General features: G+C 45.3%; 1 protein-coding gene across 2 annotated transcripts in view; it reads right to left on the reverse strand.

Moving 5' to 3' along the window:
* Lima1 (LIM domain and actin binding 1) overlaps positions 1-22002 on the reverse strand; it is a 93866-nt gene that overhangs the window by 25927 nt on the left and 45937 nt on the right. Inside the window, exons 4-6 of one of the 2 annotated variants that reach the window (XM_034516041.2) lie at positions 13935-14399; positions 2272-2356; positions 973-1121 (exon numbers count right to left, since the gene is read on the reverse strand). In XM_034516041.2, the coding sequence (XP_034371932.1) occupies positions 973-1121; positions 2272-2356; positions 13935-14399 (699 nt within the window). Of the gene's footprint in view, positions 1-972; positions 1122-2271; positions 2357-2460; positions 2679-13934; positions 14400-22002 lie in introns of those variants that run through there. The other variant, XM_076912080.1, reaches the window with a different exon arrangement.

Consider the following 22002-nt stretch of genomic DNA (forward strand, 5'->3'; position numbering starts at 1 on the left):
TTGACACAAGCTGGAGTTATCACAGAGAAAGGAGCTTCAGTTGAGAAAATGCCTCCATGAGATCCAGCTGTAAGGCATTTTCTCAATTAGTGACTAAGGGTGGGAGAGCCCCTTATGGGTGGTGCCATCATTGGGCTAGTGGTCTTGGGTTCTATAAGAAAGCAAGCTGAGCAAGACAGGGGAAGCAAGCCAGTAAGTAACATCCCTCCATGGCCTCTGCCTCAGCTCCTGCTTCCTGACCTGCTTGAGTTCCAGTCCTGACTTCCTTTGGTGATGAACAGCAATGTGGAAGTGTAAGCTGAATAAACCCTTTCCTCCCCAACTTGCTTCTTGGTCATGATGCTTTGTTTAGGAATTGAAACCCTGACCAAGACAGTCTGTTTTCTATGCGGAGCCAGAGATCAGACCCAGGGCCTCGAGCAAGCTAGGCAAAGGCTCTACCACAGGGATGCAGCCTCAGCCTGCCTGTGCTTTTGATATACTGGCGATTTTATGTTCCATGAACAATATTTCAATGAAAAAACTTAAAAATACTCCACATTAATGTTCAAATGCACTTACAGTTTTTTATATTTCCCATGACGCTCTTGAAAAGGGAAGTGAGTTGAAGGTATAACCCAATGCTTGCTTAGCATGTGCAAAGGCCCGAGTTCAACCCTAAGCATCCACTGCAAAACCAAAAGGAAGCTCATAATCGATGTTCCTATTAAAGCTAATGAAATAGCACTTCTTCCTCAGCAGACATACCAGGAAAGGTCTTGATATCACAGCTGGTGACATCACAGAAAATGAGAAAGGTCTGAACGCGCTCAGGGGTTGTAGGCGCAAAATCAAGACCAGAAAATGACGACTGCGGGGGGCGGGGCTTATGAAAACCGCCGGGCGTCAGAGGTCAGCCCCGCCCCTAGGCATTTTCTAGCTGCAGTGTTCTATAGGCTGGAGGAGAGAATAAGAACAGTGCAGGACACGTACCGTGTAGCTGGCTGGGCTGCTCTGCTTGGACACGGCAGCCTGGTACTTGGCCATGCGGTCCTTTATAGAGGTTTCAGAGAGGCGTGGCAGCTCCAGATTCCGCTTACTCTCATTTTTCTCCGAGTTGAACGCGGAGGAAGACAAATGACCTGGAAGTGTGGAAATAACACACTTTGTTAGAGGATAAAAGGGATTCTAAGTCCCGAGTGACTACGATCTAATGCATAACGTTTTTCTATTAGAAGTAGAAGGTGTAATAGCTCTGGTCTGTAATCCCAGCACTGGGGAGACTGAGGCAGGAGTGCCACATATTCAAGGCCTGGTAGGCCTGGTAGGCCTTGAATATGTGGCACTGTTTAAAAACAAAACCCCCAAACCAACAAAATCAAAAACACACACACACACACACACACACACACACACACAAGAAAACAGAAATGTATTTATCTTTCATAAGATAACTTTAATTCACTTTCCTAACATGGAGGGGTGCCTTTGCCATAAATGTACATGTTGTACACATATACACGCACAATTTAAAATTTTTTATTTCCTTTTTTTTTTTTTTTTTTTGTGGTGCTGAGACTCAAACTCAGGGTTTTGTGTACACTAAGCATCCAGGCTACCACTAAGCTACATCCCCAGCTCAGGATAAGCAATCTTGGTCAGGGATTCAATCCATCTCCTGACATCCTCCAGTTCCAGATAACTGTGGCATCAAAGCATCTGTAGTACTTTACTTGTCACCTCAGGGACGGTACCCAAGGATGGAAAGAATGCAAAGAGAGCACACGGACATGGTGTGCTCCTGTCTGTAATCCCGGGATAGGAGAATCAGCAGCTCAAGGTCAACCTTGATCCGCGTAGGAGGTTCTAGGCCAGTCTGGGCTACAGATCTTGTCTCAAACAAAGGACAAAATCAAACCCAGGAAAGGTAAGAGAGAGCAGAACAGTCGGGGCCATCCCATAGCTAACACACAGACATCTCTCTAACGTGCGTCTTTCTTCCTTTGGAAGCACAGGGTTTGAGTGCAAAAGGTTCTATAGCGGGCTGGAGAGATGGCTCAGTGGTTAAGAGCACTTGCTCTTCCAGAGGTCGTGAGTTCAATTCCCAGCAACCACATGGTGGCTCACAACCATTTGTAATGGGACCCGATGCACTCTTCTGGTGTGTCTGAAGATTACTAAAGTGTACTCATATACATAAAATAAATAAATCTTAAAAAAAAAAAAAAAAAAAGGTTCTACAGAGGCTGAGTAGCTTCTCGGAGGACCTCATCCACTTCTCCGTGTACTTACCTGCACCTACTTCCAAGTCGTCCAGGGAACAGCTGTTTTCAGAGAGCCTCCTTCCACCTGCATTTCGGCTTTGGGTCCAGAGACTCTGTCCAGAAGATAGGAAATACTGATGTAAGGCTCACAGCTCTTTCATTAACAAGACCCAGAAGATTATTAGAACTTTTAAACTGCCAAGCAGCACACACTCACAGGTGCTCACAGAAAAACAAGTAACTGTGACTAGACAAAGCTCTCTGCTGTTGCCCTCCCCGGCTGGCCAGCTTACGCGGCTGGCACAGCTGCTCGAAGGACAAAGACACATCCCTTAAGGCCGGCTGAGGCACAGGCAGCACCCGCTGTTCTCCCTCTCCACCTCTCAGCTCCCTGCTGTTGCTGCTGCCTGCATCATGCCTCTTTTAACGATCTCATTATCTTAATTGGCTCTTTTTTCCACCCCCTAAGCCAGTCTTTGAGAGGCTGCCATTATCCCAACTAATAAAAAGTAATTATTCTAAAATCTACATCTTCCCTGAAGTCCCCTGAAAGAAGTTCAAAATTCTTTCAGAATTTCCAATCAGCCCTTGAATGCCACTGCAAGTATTTAAGCACATTCGAGACACCCCCACCCCACCCCCCCATGCTGGTCAGCACCGACCCAGTCTCCTCTCTGCATATTCTCTGCCACATCTTTTATCCTTCAGGGAACTCAAACGTCTCTGAGGCTCTGTGGTGTAGTAAATGAGGCTCCCTCCACCCATATCATGTTTGTCCTTCTGTCTAGCAAATGCTATTTTTCAGGACAAGGTACCACTCACTTCTACATACCTTTAGCTACCCTTCCTGCAGTCATGCTTTATTACAATGCTTGGTAGATCCCTGTGGCTGTCCTTCCACTGGCCTGCAAACCCACTGAGGGAGCCCAGGTCTCCACCCTCATACACTCCCAGGACTTGTAGACTGCAACATAATTTGTCTCTTCAGTGCTGGGGAACAAACCTGGGTCCTTGCACACACCAGGCAAGTGCTGCACACTGAGCTATGCTGCAGACACTGGGCACAGATTTTTGAATAAAGTGTTTTGGGATTCCTGAAATCCCAATACTTTGTGTCTCATATTTTGGACAGACTTTTAGTTATAGTTACAAATTAGCCCGAGTGTGGTGGCATACACCTATAATTAATCCTGTCAGAGGCAGGGGGATCAGGAATTCAAGGGCAGACTCTAAAATATAGGAGGCTATAGAAGATCTCATCTTACAAAAACCAAAACATATAAAGTTTTAAATGATCATTTTAGGACTAGAAATATACTCAAGAAAAAGCCACTTAGTCTCACAGAGTGCTTCAAACATAGATGTGGAATATCACATTCTGTAATGACGGCCTTCAGCCAGATTCTGCCGGTCAAATATCTGCTGGGAATTACTGAAAGCCAGTTTGTCAGAGGTAAGAGACACATCTCCTCCACCTGCCTCCCTGCACCCTCTCTCCATTCCCACTCCCTACCTCCCTCTAGCTTGTCGATCAAATTCAGAGCCCAAATATCCTTGGTTAAGTGTTCTACAGCTGAATCTCTTGAATTCAATATGTGAGAAACTTCTTTTTTTTTTTTTTTTTTAAATCCAACCGAGTTAGTCAGGCAATGGTGGCCAGCCAATCCTGGCGGACTGTGAAGACGCTCCCACCAATGGTAGAAGCTGCAGTCACCACCCTCAGGGAGAAAGAGTAGGAACCATTTTGGCCTAGTGTGCTGTTAGCTGGAATGTACCCTTTTTACAAAAAGCCTTGTCTTGCTCAGATACTTTTGCTTCCTTTGTATGAGTGGGTATTTTATCATGTGTTTGTTTTGTGTTAATAAACACTGGTAAAAGTTATTAAACTTTTAAGTGGAATGAGCTAATTGACTTCATAAATTTACTACGTGTTCAAGACAATTTACTCCTTGTTAGCTCTAATTGCCTTATTGTCAAATCAAACCCAAAATAAAGCAGGGAGCGAGCAATGAGTTATACATGGGATCCCAGCACCCAGGAGACTGAGGCAGGAGTACCATCACGAGTTCCCGGTCAGAGTGGCTATAAACTAAGACCTTGTCTCATAAGCCAAAACAAATAGAACACCAACATTGCCACATCAGCTACATCTATGACTTATTTGGCTCAATATTTTTGGCTCTGGGAAAGAGGAAAACTGACAGCTAAGGAGAAATCACACCCCATCCACATTATAGGCCTTGTAGAGGCCAAATGATGAAGGCTTGGCCCAGCCTGATGCTGAGGGAAGGTGAAACCTTTGGGGGGGTGGGGGATGGGGGGTGTCTAAGAAGGAGAGTCAAGCTTTTCCTGTATGAGCTGACTACTGGCTTGTCGGAACAGGGACAGAAAATTAAGTGATCGCTACCCAGGTTCCAAAGGTTCAACTCCATGTGTCAGTGTGCTATAGATAATTAGAACAAAAAATGCAGACATTCGTATTTTCAGGACTCAAAAAAAAGAAAAGAAAAGAAATCCTGGAAATTACAAATATACCTCAAACCAGAAAAAGTATTTTTTCAGTCTTTATCCTTTCTCTTTTTCTCCGTCCCTCTCTTTATATTTAGGTGGGCAGAGGATGACATAAGTTCTCACTATATAAACCAGCCTGGGCCTGAACTTGTGATCTGGGTTATAGATTTTCCTTTAAAAAAAAAAAAAAAAAAAAAACAGTTAACAAAACCCTATTTTATTGTGTGTGTGTGAGCATGCATGCACACATTTCCCACAGTGTACATGTGTTTATTGTGTGTGTGTGAGCACGCATGCACACACATCCCACAGTGTACATGTGAAGGTTGGAGGACAACTCTCAGGAGCTGCTTCTCCTGCTACTTCCGGATCTAGGGATGTGACCTCAGGTTAGTGGGCTGGCCAATCACCTGCTCTTACCTGCTGTGACATCTTACCAGCCCCAAATACTTATTTTTTTAAAACAAGTATTTTCTATTCTACATATTAAAAAAATTTTTTTGATTTATTTTATGTATGTAAGTACACTATTGCTCTCTTCAGACACACCAGAAAAGGGCATCAGATCCCATTACAGATGGTTGTGAGCCACCATGTGGGTGCTGGGAATTGAACTCAGGACCTCTGGAAGAGCAGTCAGTGCTCTTAACCACTGAGCCATCTCTCCAGCCCCCTATTCTACATATCTTGACAATTACATGCATGTACAGAATGTATTGTGACCAGGCTTTACTTTCTCTCCTTTTTCTTTCTGAGATAGGTCTAACTATGAAGTCCCAACTGGCTTAGAACTCACCATGAAGATCAGGGTGGTTTTGAACTCACAGTGATCCTCCTGCCTCTGCCTACTGAATGCTGGGATTAAAGACATGTACTATCTTGACTGGCTAGGTTCTACATACCCCCTTTTAAAAGATTTATTATGTATACAATGTTCTATACTGCATGTATGCTTGCATGCCAAAAGAAGGCACCAGATCTCATTACAGATGATTGTGAGCCACTATGTGGTTGCTGGGAATTGAACTCAGGACCTCTGGAAGAGCAGTCAGTGCTCTTAACCACTGAACCATCTCCCCAGCTCCTAGGTTCTACATTCTTGACAGAGGAATTTACATTCTGCTGAAGATAAAATTCAAGTACAAATCCAGGAGTATCTGCTGCACATGAGTTGCAACTTGCAAAAAGCTCAGTGCTGGTCCTAGTCTCCCGCCCCTGCCTTGTGTGGAAAGAAGAGAACAGACCCTGCAGTGCAGAAACACCATCTTCCTTTCGCATGAATAACACTTTCCACCTTTGCTGGCTTTTAACTTCAGCACTTGGGTTAAAAGCAGGGTGTGTCAGAGCTGTAACCTCGCACTCTAGAGAAGGCTGGAGGGGCCATCCTGGTTTACACAGCCAGTTCCAGGTCAGCCAGGGCAACATAGTGAGACCTAAAAGTATGGGTGTGGTAGCTTGGGCCTATAATTTCAGCACATCAGGAGTAGGAACTGGGAGTTCAAAGGTCATCCTCAGCTTCATAGCAAGTCTGAGGGCAGCCTGGGTGAGTGAGACCCTGTGCACAACAAAGCCATATTAGAGGGAAATAGCTCAGCTAATCAAGTACTTGCCTTACAAACATGAAGATGTGACTGTGTCCGCCAGAATTCTTTCCTTTTAGTCATACATGGGGGTACATACTTATAGTCCCAGTTCTGGAGAAGTGGAGACAGGTGGTTCCCTGAGGTTCACTAGGAAGCCACACGTCAGTGAGATGGCTCGGTAGATAAAGGCGTGTGCCTGCCACCAAGCCAAGATCAGCTGTAGAGGGGAGGCCTGGCTCTCGGCAGCTTTCCTGACTTCCACACAAACAAGAAAGAAACAAGGTAGATAGCTCTAGGAGAATGACTTTGGAGGTTTTCTTCTGAGGCAGGAGGATCCAGCTGGAGGCCAGACTCAGGTAGCAAGACCTTGTCTCACAACAAAACCAAAAGCCCAACCAAACACCGCAAAACATCAAAAGCTAAAACCAGAACAAAGCAGAACCAGGGTCACATGGGAGCCTCTGGTTGGGTCTGGTGGAGTAGGATTAGAATCCAAATCCTTGGGAGGCCAAGGCAGGGTTCCAAGGCTAGCCTTGGAAGGGCGGGGTGGGGGTGGGGGGTCCACAAATGCCTGACCTTCCCGGAATTGGCTCTGGGGCAGAATGTGGCTCTGACCAGCCAGCTGGGATGGGCCCAGGTGAGGCTCTGGTTTTCACTTTCAATGTTCCAGCTTCGAGCAGAGGTGCTAACAGTGCAAGTCCCCAGGCGCACGTCAGATTGCATGTGTGTTCAGTCACAGTTTACAAGTGATGTGAAGTGCAGGAAGGAGCAGTATTTCTCAAGGATGTAAGGGGGGAAACGGCCCGAACAGAACAACAACAAAAAGGTGTGTGTCGAGCAGTCACGAACACACACACTCCTGCAACAGATTTACTTATCATTCCAGTCTTTTTCACTTGGACACACGGACACTCAAGGAGTTAGTTACTCTTTGCCAAGAGGGAAAAGACAAGATACTTTAAGGCTTTGTGGAATTTCCTAGGGCTTAGCTGGACCCACCCTACAAGTCCTCCTTCCCTGTCAGCTGACAGAGGCAGGTATGAACTCCTCCTAAATATTTTCTGTGAAACCATCAATCAAATGCACTAACATATACCAATAAGAGAGTAAGCACTTGGGGCTTTTAGCCAGGAAAGTAGAATTTTTTTTTTCCTAGAATTAAGAAAAGAGAAGAGAGGAGAGGAGAGGAGAGGAGAAGAGAGGAGAGGAGAGGAGAGGAGAGGAGAAAAGGAAGGAAGGAGGAAATTAGGTTCTAGATAATTAAGAAAGCAAGGTTTCCTATCTCATCTACCATTATTTTCAGGAAAATACTTTTCTCTCTGTAGCTCAAGCTTGCCTGAACTCATGGTGATCCTCCTGCCTAAGTCTTGAGATTGTCAGGGGGTTACAGGCATGAGTCACCATATGTCAAAACCAGTCAGTGTATGTGTGTAATCCCAGTTCAAGGATGAACAGATAGGTGGATCACTGGAGCCTGGTGGTCAGCTGGCCTGCCAACTAGTTGAGCTTCAGTCAGTGAGATCATCGAAAGACCTGGTCTCCAAAAAAGAGCAGGTTGATGAGACTCTTTCTCTGTGTAGCCCTGGCTGTCCTAGAACTCACTCTGCAGACCAGGCTGGCCTTGAACTCAGAAATCCACCTGCCTCTGCCTCCCAGTGGGTTGGAATCAAAGGTATGTAACTACCACACCTCGATTTTTTTTTTCTTCAAGAGAGGATCTCACTATGTAGCCCTGGTGGTCCTAGAACTTGCATGGTAGACCAGGCTAAACTTGAACTCAAAGAGACACACCTGCCTTAAAGGTGTGAGCCATGGGAGGCTACACCTGGCAAAGTTGGGGGTTGTGGTGCACGTCCATAACCCCAGCTTCTGGGAGGTAGAGACAGGAGGATGAAAGGTTCGAGGACAGATTCTGAAAACAGCCTGGGCTTCATGAGCTCCTGTCTCCTCCCCACAGAGAGGCTGATTCATCGCATTATCAAGAGTTCTTCTGTACTTCAGTCCCTTACTTCCTTCTTCCTCCTCTCCTGGACCTTCCTTCAGACTTTCATACTTCCTAAAAACCAAGGAAGGAGGGAGGAAGAGCAGGGTTTGGGAGATAATGGGTTTTGCTGACCTACATAAAGAAATGGTGAGGTATACATCTCTTAACTTCTCAAAGCATTAAGTGACAAAAATTTTCTTTCTTTTTTTTTTCTTTCTGTTTTTTTCAAGACAGGGTTTCTCTGTGTAGCCCTGGCTGTCCTGATACTCACTCTGTAGACCAGGCTGGCCTTGAACTCAGAAATCCACCTGCCTCTGCCTCCCAAGTGCTGGGATTAAAGATATGTGCTACCACTGCCTGGCGACAAAAATTTTCTAATGAACAAAATGGTTTGTTAATATAAGAAACGCACATAGGAGGATATGCTGGCCAGTTTTATGTCATTTGACACAGACTAAAGTCATTTGAGAAAAGGGACTCTCAACTGAGAAAATGCCCCAACCAGACCGACCTATGGGAAAGCCTGGGGTACGTTTTCTTGATGATTGATGGAGGAGGGCCCGGCTGATTGTGTGTGTGTGTGTGTGTGTGTGTGTGTGTGTGTGTACCATCTCTGGGTTCTTTAAGAAAGCAGGCTGGGCAAGCCAGTGAGCAGCTCCCCTCCATGGCCTGTGCATCTGCTCCTGCCTACAGGTTCCCCCACCCTGATTCCCTCAGTTATGGAGTGTTACCTGGAAGTGTAGGTGGAATAAAACCTTTCCTCCCCAAGTTGTTTTTGGTCCTGGTGTTTTTTCACAGCAATAGAAACCCTAATGAAGACAGAGAAGCACTTATCTCCAGATACAGACTGTCTCTACATTTTCTGTATTTCCAAGTGTTTGATAAAAAATTGTATTAACCTTACAATAAGGAAGGAAGGAAGGAAGGAAGGAAGGAAGGAAGGAAGGAAGGAAGGAAGGAAGAAAGGAGTGATATTTCATATATAGTAAGCTAATTCAGTAGTTAAAAATCTGGGGGCTGGAGAAACAGCACAGCAGTAAGAATACTTGCTGCTCTTCCAGAGGACCCAGGTTCCGCTGCCAGCAGACACATGGCAGCTCACACTGACTCCACAACTGCAGTTCCAGGGATTCTGATGCCTTCTTCTGACCTCCATGGACACCAGGCACCCGTGTGGTGCACATGCAGGCAAAACAGGCGCACACATAAGAATAGTTAAGGATTCCACAAAACCAACAACAGCTGGTGAAGCTTTCAGGATCACGCGCTCGGGCGGTCCTGGTTTTGAAGTAGCTGAGAGTACGTAAGAAAAATGCCCAGAAGAGTGTTTCTTCTAAATATGGTATACATCACGGAATACAGCCCAAAGAAATTACTCAAGACAAGACATTTCTGCCAAGATGCTCAGAGCTAGAAAAGAATCTAATTATTGGGAAGTGATGAAACGGCATAATGAAACACATCCCCATAAAAGGGGAAGAACATGAACTGGAAGATACATTCTTGGGACTATGTGACAAAGACTAAATAGAGATAAAGTAAAGTAAGTTAAAGACCACAAAACAGGGAGGTAAGTAGTGACTAAAGTCCATGGATAAAACCCATATATGCTGGACAGTGGTGGTGCGCGCCTGTAATCCCAGTACTCAGGAGGCAGAGGCAGGAGGATCTCTGTGAGTTCCAAGGCCAGCCTGGTCTACGGAGTGAGTTCCAGGACAGCCAGGGCTATAGAGAAACCCTGTCTCAAAACCCCCCAAAACAAACAAACAAACAAAACAAAACAAATAGAAACTCAGTGGGATGGGAAAACAGAGAGCTTATGTGTGCGGATACCACTGATTGGAAGCAGGAAGCAGTGAGTTGGCATGAGACAGATTAAAAGAGATGCCTGACTTCTGGCTGACACATCAACAACAGCCATTCAGGGAAAACAACTGAAAAATATCAGTCACTCAAGAGGTGACTTTACAGCTTGATCTTTTCTTATCTCATGAAAGACGGAAGGATCACATGAAACCACTAATCACAAACTTTAATTTATTTGGATGCATCTTTTATAAGACATGTTCAGCTACAGTGAGCAGTTGAGTGCAACAGTTCTACACTTTCAAACTACATGAATTAGCGGTGGCATACTAAGCCAATTAAAAGTCAATAGGCATATGGAAGCGGGTGTGTAATATACAGCAATCATCCCAGCGCTTCTTGGGAGGAGGCAGGAGGATAAGGAGGATAAGGCTAGCCTGGGCTACATGCAACCCTGCCACAAACCAAACCAAACCAAACCCAACCCAACCCAACCCAACCCTGGATTTGGCTCCTAGCACCCACACAATGGTTCACAACCATCCATAACTCTAGTTCCAGAGATTCTGGTGCCCTCTTCTGGTCTCCGTGGGCATGCACATGGTACACAGACATGCACAGAGGCAAAATCCTCTACACACAAAATAAATGAATCTAATAGAATAAGCCCATTGCCACCCTCAAGGAGGCACATAGAGACTGGTTCTCTGATGTGGGCTGTACAGTAGTTATGGATGAGCTCAGGTTTTCCCAAAGTGCCTTTGTTCTCTCAAAGGGCTCACTCCACTGTAGCAATACACATATGCTCTCATGTGTCACTGTCACGCTAAACTAAAGAAAACACCATCGTCATTTCAACGTCATTTCTACGGCTTATTGTCAGACTGGGTGTCATTATATAGGCCAGGCTCTAGGCACGCCTCAAATTCATTTTGTAGCCCAGGCTAGCCTAAAATTCTCGAGCGCCTGGATTGCAGGGTGAAAGTCTCATCATTTCATTTGTCAGTACCTGTCACTGACTGACAGGTTCTGAGCTGTGCTTACACAGTCTTACTCCTAAAGGGGGACCAGAGCTCCATACTTCTCAGACTTTTCCAAATACTCAAACATGTAGCTTCTGATCAAAGCCTTGTCTGTGTGCTAAAAATGAAACTGTGCCAGCAATAACCACAATCTCACGGCAAACACATTGGTTATTCTCCAAAATAGACAAAAATTTTAATAGTTTAATTGAGATATTGGACTAAACAGCCAGGTATAGTAGAGCACATCTTGAACCCTAGCACTAGGGAGGCTGAGGCAGGAGGATCTATGTGAGTTTGAGGCCAGCTTACTGTACAAAGTGAGTTCCAGAGCCAGCTAGGGCTACACAATGAGACCTTCTTTTAAATACATAATCAAATACACAAGTACACACATACATCAAAACAAAGTGTGTGTGTTTGAGTGTGTATGTGGAGTGAGTGAGTGTGTGTGTGTGTGTGTGTGTGTGTGTAGTAGGAGTGACTACTTCTAGAGACTGAGCTTACAGGCCTTGCAAACACTAGCCAAAACTACCACTGGGCGACAGCTTCAGTCCTGGACAAATTTTTTTTTTTTTTTTTTTTTTTTTTTTTTTTTTTTTTTGGTTTTTCGAGACAGGGTTTCTCTGTATAGCCTTGGCTGTCCTGGAACTCACTCTGTAGACCAGGCTGGCCTCGAACTCAGAGATCCACCTGCCTCTGCCTCCCAAGTGCTGGGATTAAAGGCGTGTATCACCACTGCCCGGTCTGGACAAAACTTTTAAAAAGTAACTCATGATACACAGGAATACCCAGACCCAAAAACGCCCAGGTGAACCTCAAAACATACATTTTCCAATGAGTTTAGCCATGAGGCTGTCCAATGTCAATGCTGATCCTGCAGGATCTTTCTCTTTCTCTTTCCCTCCCTCCTCCTCCCTTTTCTTTCCTTCCTCCCTCCCTTCTTCCCTCCTTCCTTCTCTCCCTCCCTCTCTGCCTGCCTCCCTCCCTCCCTTCCTTCCTTCCTTCCTTCCTTCCTTCCTTCCTTCCTTCCTTATGCAGGGTCAGGGGAACCCACACAGGGTGTCACACTGTAGCTTGGCTTGCCTCAGCCTCCTGAGTGCTAAGATCATGGACAGGGGCCGTGGGTCAGTGTGTTTAGCTGAGGGTTGTTCTTTATAGGCTGGGGAACCTCCCCACCCCTACTTTGACTATTTCTTTAAACAGGCTTGTCTTGACATATCTCACTAGACATTTACGAGAAGAGTCTCTCTCTCTCAGTCTTACACATAACCAGCATTTTTGTTTTCGGCTGTCCCAGTCATTTCCTACCTTGGGCCAGTTCTGACACGCACAAGGCCTTCACACTGAACCCACATTGTGTGTGCTGCATGACATCAGCCGTCCCACCCGGCAGGGTCTGTGAGGAGACTTACAAAGCCGCTTTGAGTCACCACAAAGCCCCTTCCTCTCCATTTAGAATTTCTTACATTTTTTCCCCTTCCATTTAAAATTCTTTTCCCCATTTAAATAAAAAACCTTTTTTTTCTTTTTTTAAATTAAGACCACAAAGGGGAAAGAGGGAGTTGGCAGGCCCAGGGAACTAAAAAAGTTGAGAGGGGAGTTTAAGAAAAGCCATAAAACTGCTTTGTGGTTGCATCTCTTGCTGATTGGTTCCAGCGTTAAAACAGCTAAAGCGCAAATTCAGAAGAAGAAAATGAAAAGCCTGAAAATTCTTCCTATAGTTCAAAGATGTGTCCAGTCCAGACCTTCCCTGGGCAGGAAGGCGGCAGGCGCAAGGAGTTACTGGAAGGAACTGACAGCCCCAGCCCTGACATAACCCAGGATTCTAGGATGAGTTATCTATTTTCTTTATCTCAGAAGGAATGCCTCATGCTATTACTGCACCAATACAGGGAGCTGGGCCAGATGTTTAGCTCAAGAAAAGACAGTTTTCCCATGGAGCTGGGATCTGGAGTAAATGATGGTTTTGCTATCCATCAGATCTGTTTGTTTCCTTCCGAGGGCCCTCGTAACAAACCATTCCGTACACAACGCCAGATTCGTAGGAAAGTCTGAGCAAACTGGGAAACCTGACCAGTTCTGCAGCCCCTGGAGTGCACTGTAAGACATGAGCATATGCAACTCATTTTCTAGTTAAGTAATTCCCTCTGGGGACTTGCTGTGCAATGCACACGAAGGATCCAATTTCATTAGCAGATGCAGGAAAATACAACCCTGTGTGTTTGCAAGTCAAAACTCCTGAAAGCTACCCTAGCCTGGCTCTCAGCGCTGGTTTTTCCTGGGAGAGGAGTTTAGCTGATAAAAAACATTTGTTGGGAGGCACAGATGAGCAAGCTGAGAAGAGAGTGGGCTCAGCTAGCATGGAGACAACCAAGCCTCAGTCCTAATGCTCAGCTCTGGCCTTAACCCTCAGCCTGCAGCTGCGTTCTAAGCAGATAGGATTCAAACAGCAGTTTTACCCCCAAGGCTGCAGATGACAAAAGACACAGGGAGACAAATTAAAAGGGTAAGTGTCTGAGAGCACACAGTCCTGTCTGTATCCAAACCCTTCCCTTTTAGGTACCAACCTGAATCCCAGAATGAGCTAGATTTAACATGAAACAGGGCGGGGGACTCAAATCCCAGCATCCGTAAATAGTCTATTCGAGACTTTTATAAATGCAACTGGAATCAAAAGACAGACTGACCACACACTGACTGCTGCAGCTGGCCAGATGTAGAAAACCAGCCTCGGTTAGTACATGTTTTCCCCAAGTGAGCTCTACACCCGCCCGGCTCTTACCTTGTTTTGGCCGTGTTCACCTTTCTCAAACATCATCTTTAGTCTGTTCAGTGGAACGTTATATTTCTCTATTTTGCCTGAAGTTTCTGTGTTTTCGATCATTTCGGGCTTCTCTGCTTCATGCCTGGAATCTCCCAGACAGTTTTCCATTTTTTGGCTCTCGATGGCCTGGGCTTTAAAATCGTGGCTGTCCTCTGAGCGGGGATACCGACACTGAATAACAGCTTCCGGACGAGATCCAAATCTCGGTTTGGGCTGGGTTTGCTCTTCCTGGTCAGCTCTGGCTCCAGGAGCAGCCTTGTCCGTCACTTCAGCAGGAGGGTGGTCCGCTGTGTGCTCACCCTCGGTGCTGCTGTTTGGCAGGGAATCTGTGTGAGATTCTGCCCCAGCCACTGGGTTTTCCCACTTCTTCTTTAAGACAGACAGGGTCCCTCTTCTAAAGTGCTGGGGGAGACTTTCAGTGTTCTAGAGGAACAAGAAGTAAGTACCAGTTACAACTTGCCTGCTGCAACAGCCAAACACTCGTCTTTGTAAAATGAAAGTTAAAACTCCAAGCTGTGCCTGGTCCACCCCGGTTCACACAGCTGTGAACAGTTACTGTCCTGCCACAAGGAGCAAGCATCCACCCAGGGCCCAGAGAGAGGAAGAGGGAAAAAGTCAGGAGCTGAAGCAGGAAGTGATAAAACAGGATAGCCTTATAAGGACAAAGTGAGCACAGACAGCCTAGTTACATTGGAAAGGAGAGACTTTTTTTCTCCCAACACACCCAGAAACTAAGAAGAAAAGGCAGATGGCTCGGTACCTTCAACATTGTAACTATACTTGAGTAGACGTTCACCCAGGTATGCTACAAAAGCACAGGAATATGTAATGCTAGGAATTCTTTCCTAACAAAAACAAGACATAGATACAATGACTATGCAATTCCAATTATAATTATGGAGATCAATGTCAGAGACTGGACCTATCTATAAAATCTAGAGATTTACAGTTTTTGCAAGGGTGGTATTAGCATACAGCTGATAGACTTTAAATGCACAGAAACAGTTTCTTCCAAGGCTGCTGGGTCACACAGGGACCTTGTTTCAAGACTTGCAAGTGAGATGCAGTCCCAGCTCTCAGATGTTGCTTCTGTGTAACAATCTAACCTTTCCTCCATCCTCCTCTCTATTATTTAATCTATATCCACTTTGTAGCCATCTTGGAAAATACACTATTTTACAGATCCTTTGCTTGAGAAATACACAGGCCTCATAAGAAAAGAAAGCTGCCATCCACTTTGATACTCAGAGGACACACATTTACACACACATCTAAGAGAACAGTTCACTTTCACTTGGGTCAAAAATGATACAACGGATTGGAGATGGACCAGCGAATTGTCAGTGATGCTGTAGGATAATAGTGGGAACGTCTTGTTAGTAAAATTAAGCATCCTGTGCTTTGAAAGTCCTAATTGAACCAAACGCCACAAACCGATACCTTCTTTCTCTTCATCCCTGCCGCCTGTGACTCCTCAGGGTTCCCAGTGGGAAAGAAAGGACGAACAGTCCAGGACTGGAGAGGTCAGAGAATTAGAGGATTATCAGCTATATTAGGAATTAAGTCTCTGGCTCCTTCTTTTCTGAACACACTAAAAGCCACTTCACCGTGCAGCAGCAAGACATGGATGGACAGAGTTACAGAAGACCTGATGGATCCTTAGATTTAAACCATGGCTAGAGGCTGCACATACAGCTCAGAGACAGAGGAAACACAAAAGGCTCCTGACAAGTATGACTGCAGAAATCCCAGTTTCCCAGTTACTCATTTGGGAGGCTGTGGTAGGGGAACTGCTTCAGCCCAGGAGATTAAAACTCACCTGCACAACACAGACCCTGTGTCAAAAAATAAAAATTAAAAAGCGTCCCCCAAAGCTAGTGCTGCCAGCAGCATGCCAGACCTCTTACCTCCTGCCACAGACTAGATGAATCACCCAGGTCTCTGCCTTCACTTGCCCTGCCTACCTGGCCTGTACAGGAACCCTGAGAGGCAGAGCCACATCTGCTTTGGTGACTGGACCTTATCATTTTAGACACACAGACTACTGTATTTTTACTGACATTGAAAGATGCTTTTAAAAAAAAAAAAAAAAAAAGGAAATTATAAGTCAGGAAGATCCCATTTTGAGTGAATATAATTATGAGTATAGAAAAGCAGTCTAGAGGGCATCCAGATGTTTACAGCTCATTTACTTATGTGCATGCATGTTTGTGTGCAAGCACATATGTATGTGCTCCTGTGTTCCTGTATGGCGGGCAGAATACAGCCTCATGTGTCATTCCTCAGGGTACTATCTAACTTTTTTCTCTAAAGACAATCTCTCCCTCCCCTGGAACTCACTAAATAAGATACCCACTAGACAATGAACCTCAGGAATCATTTGTCTCCAACCTCCCCAGAGTTGACATTACAAGAAAGATTATACCTAATTGTTTTTTAAACAAGGGTTCTGGGGGATCAAACTCCAGTTCCCACATCTGCAAGGCCAGCACTTTGCTGAGCCGCCTCCCTAGAGAACGACTCATGGCTTCGTAGTCTCCTTTTCTAATAAATATATGCTTATAATGTGACAACCAGGGAACAAAACTCAACTCTTTACCACCTTCACAGCACAACAGACAGTTTCACAGAGAACCAAATAAAAGGGATGCTCCTGTTAGCAGTATGAGAACTCAGCCCTGCTCATGATGAGCAGAAAGGGGTTTGGGTGGCAAAGTACTAGCAGTATCCCAAATACGGCCTGATGGAGGGTATTGTTGAGAATCTGCACTCTGCCTCAATGCTTTGCCTCAACGCTTTGGGGCTAAGTGTTCTGGTCAAGAGAGAGAGTGGGGCTCTTGGGGCAGGAGATGCAAAGAATGGAGACAAAACAGGGTGTGTGGTCAGGTGTCAGGTCTCAAGTCTCATACCAAGTCTCTCCTTTTGAAGGGAATTCTGAGGTATTTATATACACAAGCAGGAGAACACAGGTGAAAACACTTTACCACGTGCACCATACAGCTGAGGTCACTAAACAGCAAAACAAGCTATGTGGGATAAACAATATATTTATCAGAGTGTGCTTCAGCTGTTATAGGCTTTTGAAAGCCAAGTCTTTCATCAGGGTATATGGTTCCAGATGGCTGCAAAGTTGATCTAGCCGCTTTCTACTAAAGTCGGCTCCCAACAGGGCATCCCTGTAGAGAGAGCATTTTCAGAGACAGTGAGCATGCTCTTTTTTTTTTTTTTTTTTTTTGAAAAGTGCTCCCTCCTCTTCTTCCTCTTCTTCCTCCTCCTCTTCTTTTTCTTTTTCTGAACCAGTTTCTTTGTGTAGCCCTAGCTGACCTGGAACTTGCTATATAGACCAGGCTGGTCTTGAACTCAGAAACCCAACCGCCTCTGCCTCCCAAGTGCAGGGATTAAAGGCATGCACCACCTCACTTGTCTCTAAAAGTACTTCTTTTATCTCCTCTTTCATACCCTGTGTCCATTACCTGCATTCAGATGCCCCTCCAATGCTTACTAGGATATAAAGCTAATTGTTCCTCTGGTTCTAACTGTATCATCGTTTTTCTTTCTTGCGGTGGATAAGTGTAGAAGAATATATTTGACACTCGAGTATAAAATCCACTGCGAGGCTCCACAGCCTCAGAATGGTCAGTCTGTCTATGTAGCATTTCATTGAAATGTGCAGACTTGGATCTGGTTAATTTCAGTGTGTGTTACTCTTATTGGCAACTCTTTCAAAACTAAATTTAATTAAACAGAGAGGTGTTCCTGCCAGAAAGGAAGTGGACCCAGCACTGGAGACGGAGGGATTGTGGTATGTTTTTTAGCTAACACGTAAACAGTATCTTAAGAAACTGATAAAAAAAAAAAAAAAGTAACAAAAATAAAGCCAAGCATATTGATGCACACTTGTGAGCCCAGCGCCGGGGAGGCCAAACAGGGAGGTCCCTGGGGCTTGCCGACCCGCCAGGCTGGTGTAACTGGTGAGTGCCAGGTGAGTGGGGCCTCAGCAGAAGCAGCACCTAATGTTGTTTTGGCCTGCACATGCATGTGCACATGTATGCACATATACAAACAGACTTAGCCCGATCCTCCCCAGTCAGAACACATCAAAGAAAATGGGCTCTTAAAGGTGTAATTTCAAGAGTGCTGAGACAGATACGGGGAAGCCCACGGCAGTGTGGACTGATGTCATTAAAGACACCCATAAACTATTCCTAGGAGAGCCAGCCCACAGCAATATTCCATCCATGTCTTTAGGACTAGAGGCAAGCCGAGATAGGAAGAGAAGGGTTACACAATGGAAATCATCAATAAAGCCAAAAAATGAACATTAGGGTGAGAGGCCTGGGAAGACAATTGGATAATTGTTTGTACAGATAACTTCCATCTTCTTTTTCTGTATTCTCTACAAGTAACATCTGCATAAGCTGCCCCCATCCAGCCATGTGACTTTGGACAAGTTGTCCAGTTTCTATAAACTATTATAGAATATTTCTATAAGTTATAAATTCTAGGGGCTGGAGAGGTGGCTCAGCGGTTAAGAGCACTGACTGCTCTTCCAGAGGCCCTGAGTTCAGTTCCCAGCAACCACATGGTGGTACACAACCATCTGTAATGGGATCCGATGCATTCTTCTGTTGTATTTTTAAAGACAGTTTACTCATATAAATAAAAATAAATCTTAAAAATTAAAAAAAAATTCTATAACTACCGTGCCCTTTATACATGAGCCCTCTCTCATGTATATTATATAGCATTTGACATCAGCAGGCTTCTGACAAGGAGTGACAATATTATTATGAGTACTGCCAGGCTCTGTGGCACAGGCCTGTAATCCCAGCTACTCATGGGGGTGGCACAGATGGTTACAAGTTAAAGGCCTCCTTGGGCTACAGAGTGACTTCAAGACTAGTCGAGGTAACCCAACATGACCCTGTCTCAAACTAAAAAGGGATGAAAGACCTGGGGGTGTAGTTGAGGGGAACAGTGCTTTCCCAGCAGGTGTGAGGCCCAGGGTTAACCCCGGGGACACACATGCAAATGGGCAGTAATAAATAAATAAATAAATAATCATCTCGACTCTCCATACTTGGGATCAACCACAGTGACAGGCCATCCCTGGAATCCTGAGTCCAGGCTACAGTACTTTCCTTCTACTCACTAGTTACCACCATTCCTACCAAGGTTTTAGCTTCTCTTAGGGCACTGGAAAGTCACCAAGGCTCTAAGTTTTCAAGAGCCACAATGGTTGCTGCACTTCCACACCCTCCTTTCTGTGAGCAGTGCCTGACCCCAGACCCATGCTACTCAGCAACCCTGAGACTTGGTGGATGTTCCCTCCGGATGCTAATGGGCCACTCGAATCCTTATCACATAGAGGTAAGACATAGGGTCCCTCCTGCGTGGCCATCTGACCATGAAGAGCCAGAACTCAGTCACTTCCAAATCTATGACCATCTCTTTTCCTTTCCTATCTGTACAGTGAAGAGGCTGGGCTGATAAGTTATCAGGCAGCCATCTTGTCAGAGAGCTCATCAACAGAGGCTTGATGTTGCAGCATACACCTGGAGTACCAGCACTTGGCTGAGGTTAAGGTGGAGGCAGGAGGATCAGGAGAGTTTAAGATCATCTTCAGCGACTTAGGGAACGGAAGGCCAGCCTTGGCTACATAAAACAAATGAGCCAGAAGAAGCTGGACATGGTGGCTAAGGCCTGTAATCCCAGAATCTGAGAGGGTACAGAGTGCTAAGTCTTAGTCAAAGCCAGCCAGGAACCTAGATAGAGATCGTACCTCAAAAATGTAAATAAATAATAAGATAAATGAATGTCGCAAGAGGAGGAATGAGGTGCAGTGCTTACACACCTGTGGGTCCACAATTGGAAGGCTGGAGCAAGCGTTTGGGTTATATAGCAAGGCACTATAAAAACAATGCGAAGCAAAGCCAGCCATGGCTACATAGTAAATTCCGTGTTGAATTAAAAAGACAAAAAAGAAAAGGAAGGAAGGAAGGAAGGAAGGAAGGAAGGAAAAAAGGAAAAAAGGATGCGACTGCTCCTAAGGGGTTGGTATAAGGGAGGGCATAGCAGATGCATCTGGAAGAGTCCAGACTGAACACAACTGGCAAACTGAGCAGAGCTATGTGAGGAGAGGGGGAAGGAGAGAGAGGAGAGTCAGATGCCAGGAGGTGAGACCAGCATAGTGTAGCCAAAATGGCTGACTTATATAGGAATCTGGGGAGAACACATGTCAAAAAAAAAAAAAAAAAAAAAAAAAAAAAAAACAGGAAGGAAGATGTTTGGGTACAGCACAGCAGGGAGGCTGGACACATAGACTGCCTAGAGAGAAGAAATCACTATGATAATAGGTTCCAGAAAAGCAGAAGAATCTGAGGGCATGGCTGGGTATCCACATAGCTGGGTGCACATAACTGGGTGCACATAGCTGGGTGCATGGCTGGGTGCACATAGCTAGGTGCATGACTGGGTGCACATAGCTGGGTGCATGACTAGGTGCATGACTGGGTGCACATAGCTGGGTGCATGGCTAGGTGCATATAAGCGGGTGCATATTGCTGGGTGAACATAACAGGGTGCACATATCTCAAGAAGGTACAGTTTTAAGACAGGAAGACTAAAAGAATCTCTTTCTTCTCTTCACTCTTGTTGTCCTGCTCCGTTTCCATCCCTCTTTGCCACCTCTGCCAGCTCCTTCTCAGCCCTCTAACCTTTAAACATGATGGTTCTAGTTTGAGAATATAGTTCAGAGGAGGGGTTCTGCTCAGCATGTGCAAGGCCCTGGGTCCATAACACAAAACAAAATAGAGCAGAGTCAAACATCTCAGGGCCCCTGAGCTCAGTCATCAGACCTCTTGTCTTCCTTCCCCTCACTTCCTAGATCCTCCAGGTACCTCATACATACGGGTGCCATTGGTAGGATGGGGTAGCCAAGACAGAGATTATCTGAGTAGATCAGACTGGCCTTGAACTCATAGTGAACCACCTGCCTCTGCCTCTCCAGTGCTAGGACTAAAGGCATACACCTCCACAAACAGCTCTATGCCATTGATACTTGAATACACACCATTTTATGTTCAGCCTAGATCTCTTTCAATAGCCAAGTTCCTAGTTACCATTTTCACTTCCATGGTTTTTCCCTTATTCTTTCCTTTTAGATAGTACCTGGCTGTGTAAACCTAGCTGTTCTGGTACTTGCTAAGTAAACCAGACTGATCTCGAACCCATGGCAATCCTCATATACCAGCCTCCCAAGAACTAAGATTAAGAGGCCTGCGTCACAATGCCTGCCTTCACTTATGTATCTTTCTTACCCACCTGCTTCATTATGCGTGTGAATGTTTTTTCTGTGTGTATATCTCTGTACCACGTGTATGTAGGACTCACAGAGGGCAGAGGGCATTGGCTTCCCTGGAACTGGAGTTAGACATCTGTAAGATGCCATGTGGGTGCTGGGAATTGAACCTGGGTCCTCTGGAAGAGCAGCCAGTGCTTTTAACCGCTGAGCCATCTCTCCCAGCTCTTGATTCACTTGTTTATCTTAAGGAAGTACCTCAGAGCTGGTGGTGATCGTGTGGTGGTGAATGCCCATAGTCAGAATAGGAGTTCAGGGCTAATCCTGACTATAATGGGTTTGAAGCCAATCTAGGCCACATGAAACCCTATTATTAAGACACCAGAAAGTTAAAGAAAGGAAGGAAGACAAACAGACAGACAAACAGACCAGTCATATATGAAACAGATCCAGAGCTGATTTCATCTCGATTAACAGCATTTTAATTGAATGGTCTCTGGGCTGTTCTCACTGCAATACTACCACTGCAGTACAATCCATAATCATTTCTAAATCGTTACAGTCCCTTCTTTTAAGACAGCTTCAATCTATAGCACAGGCTGCCCTGAACTCAGTATGAAGCTAAGAATCACCCTGAACTTCTGATCCTCCTGCCCCTCCCCGGTGCTGGGGCTCCATCTCCATGCTGTGCCAGCTGCCTCTGCATCCCTACCGCTGTCCTGAGTT

This window comes from Arvicanthis niloticus, chromosome 13 (genome assembly GCF_011762505.2).
Source record: "Arvicanthis niloticus isolate mArvNil1 chromosome 13, mArvNil1.pat.X, whole genome shotgun sequence".
Taxonomy (NCBI): Eukaryota; Metazoa; Chordata; class Mammalia; order Rodentia; family Muridae; genus Arvicanthis; species Arvicanthis niloticus.